Source organism: Propithecus coquereli, unplaced genomic scaffold (assembly GCF_000956105.1).
Source record: "Propithecus coquereli isolate 6110/MARCELLA unplaced genomic scaffold, Pcoq_1.0 Scaffold19, whole genome shotgun sequence".
In the NCBI taxonomy this organism is placed as follows: domain Eukaryota; kingdom Metazoa; phylum Chordata; class Mammalia; order Primates; family Indriidae; genus Propithecus; species Propithecus coquereli.
This window is the reverse complement of record NW_012143856.1, coordinates 5,571,209-5,572,095: the sequence shown is the minus strand read 5'-3', so window position 1 is coordinate 5,572,095 and position 887 is coordinate 5,571,209. Positions and strand designations below refer to the sequence as shown.

The following is an 887-nucleotide window of genomic DNA, read 5'->3' as shown; positions in this document are numbered from 1 at the left end:
ATAGTTTCCTGATCGTTATCCTTCTGGATGGAAATATCACCTCCAAAGAACAAGAGACAATATGGGGAAACCTCTGTGCAGTCATACAAGTATATCTGTAATGAAAATTACAGAGAATTAATACATTCAGGAGTCTGAAAGAGTTATTACCACATTAATTCAACAATATTACCAGTATCAATCAATTAGTACCTTCCTTCTAAACTATGTATTAACTTGCTAGTGTAATTAGAGATTAATTTTGAAGAAATATCATTTTAAATGAGCCACTCTTCATTTTCAGGGAACATAGGTGTTTCACACTTTCGTTTTAAACTATAGCATCATTCTTCAAACGAAATATTTTCTGAGTGACAAAACTAAAACACTAATGTATTATAGGTGAAATTATTTTTATCTATATACCCAGTATTTTAAAAATGTCAAATTATTTTCCTAAAGAGAAAAATATAAATAAAGAGTCCCACTTAATATTCTGACCAATATTTGTAGGGTATAGTCACATGCCAACAAAATTCTTTACACAGTGTAAACTCCTATACATCATAAAATATGCCAATATTTCTTGAAAAAGCAGGCTCTGAAAGAAAATTATACAAATCAAATAACTATCCTAATTAATTAAAATACAAAGACCCATCATAATAGACCTGTAAATTTAAAGTATAGGTTACTTGCTTAAGGAAAAAAGTTATAATTCATGTCAGAAGGAAAAAAAATACAAATTTTGTTTATAAAAACATCAGACTGATATTCAGATCAGACCCTTGACTATTTTAAATGTTCACTTACACTACTTGTTCTCATCTTCAGGTGATAGATAAGCCAGTTGTAATGAAAGTCTGTTTGCTCCACATTAACAGATTTAGGATGAATAGAAACTGTGC

General features: G+C 29.3%; 1 protein-coding gene across 1 annotated transcript in view; it reads right to left on the bottom strand.

The window, feature by feature from the left end:
* DHX36 (DEAH (Asp-Glu-Ala-His) box polypeptide 36) overlaps positions 1-887 on the bottom strand; it is a 71,534-nt gene that overhangs the window by 4,554 nt on the left and 66,093 nt on the right. The window contains exons 13-14 of the mRNA XM_012642853.1: positions 793-881; positions 3-95 (exon numbers count right to left, since the gene is read on the bottom strand). Of these exons, the coding sequence (XP_012498307.1) occupies positions 3-95; positions 793-881 (182 nt within the window). The remainder of the gene's footprint in view (positions 1-2; positions 96-792; positions 882-887) is intronic.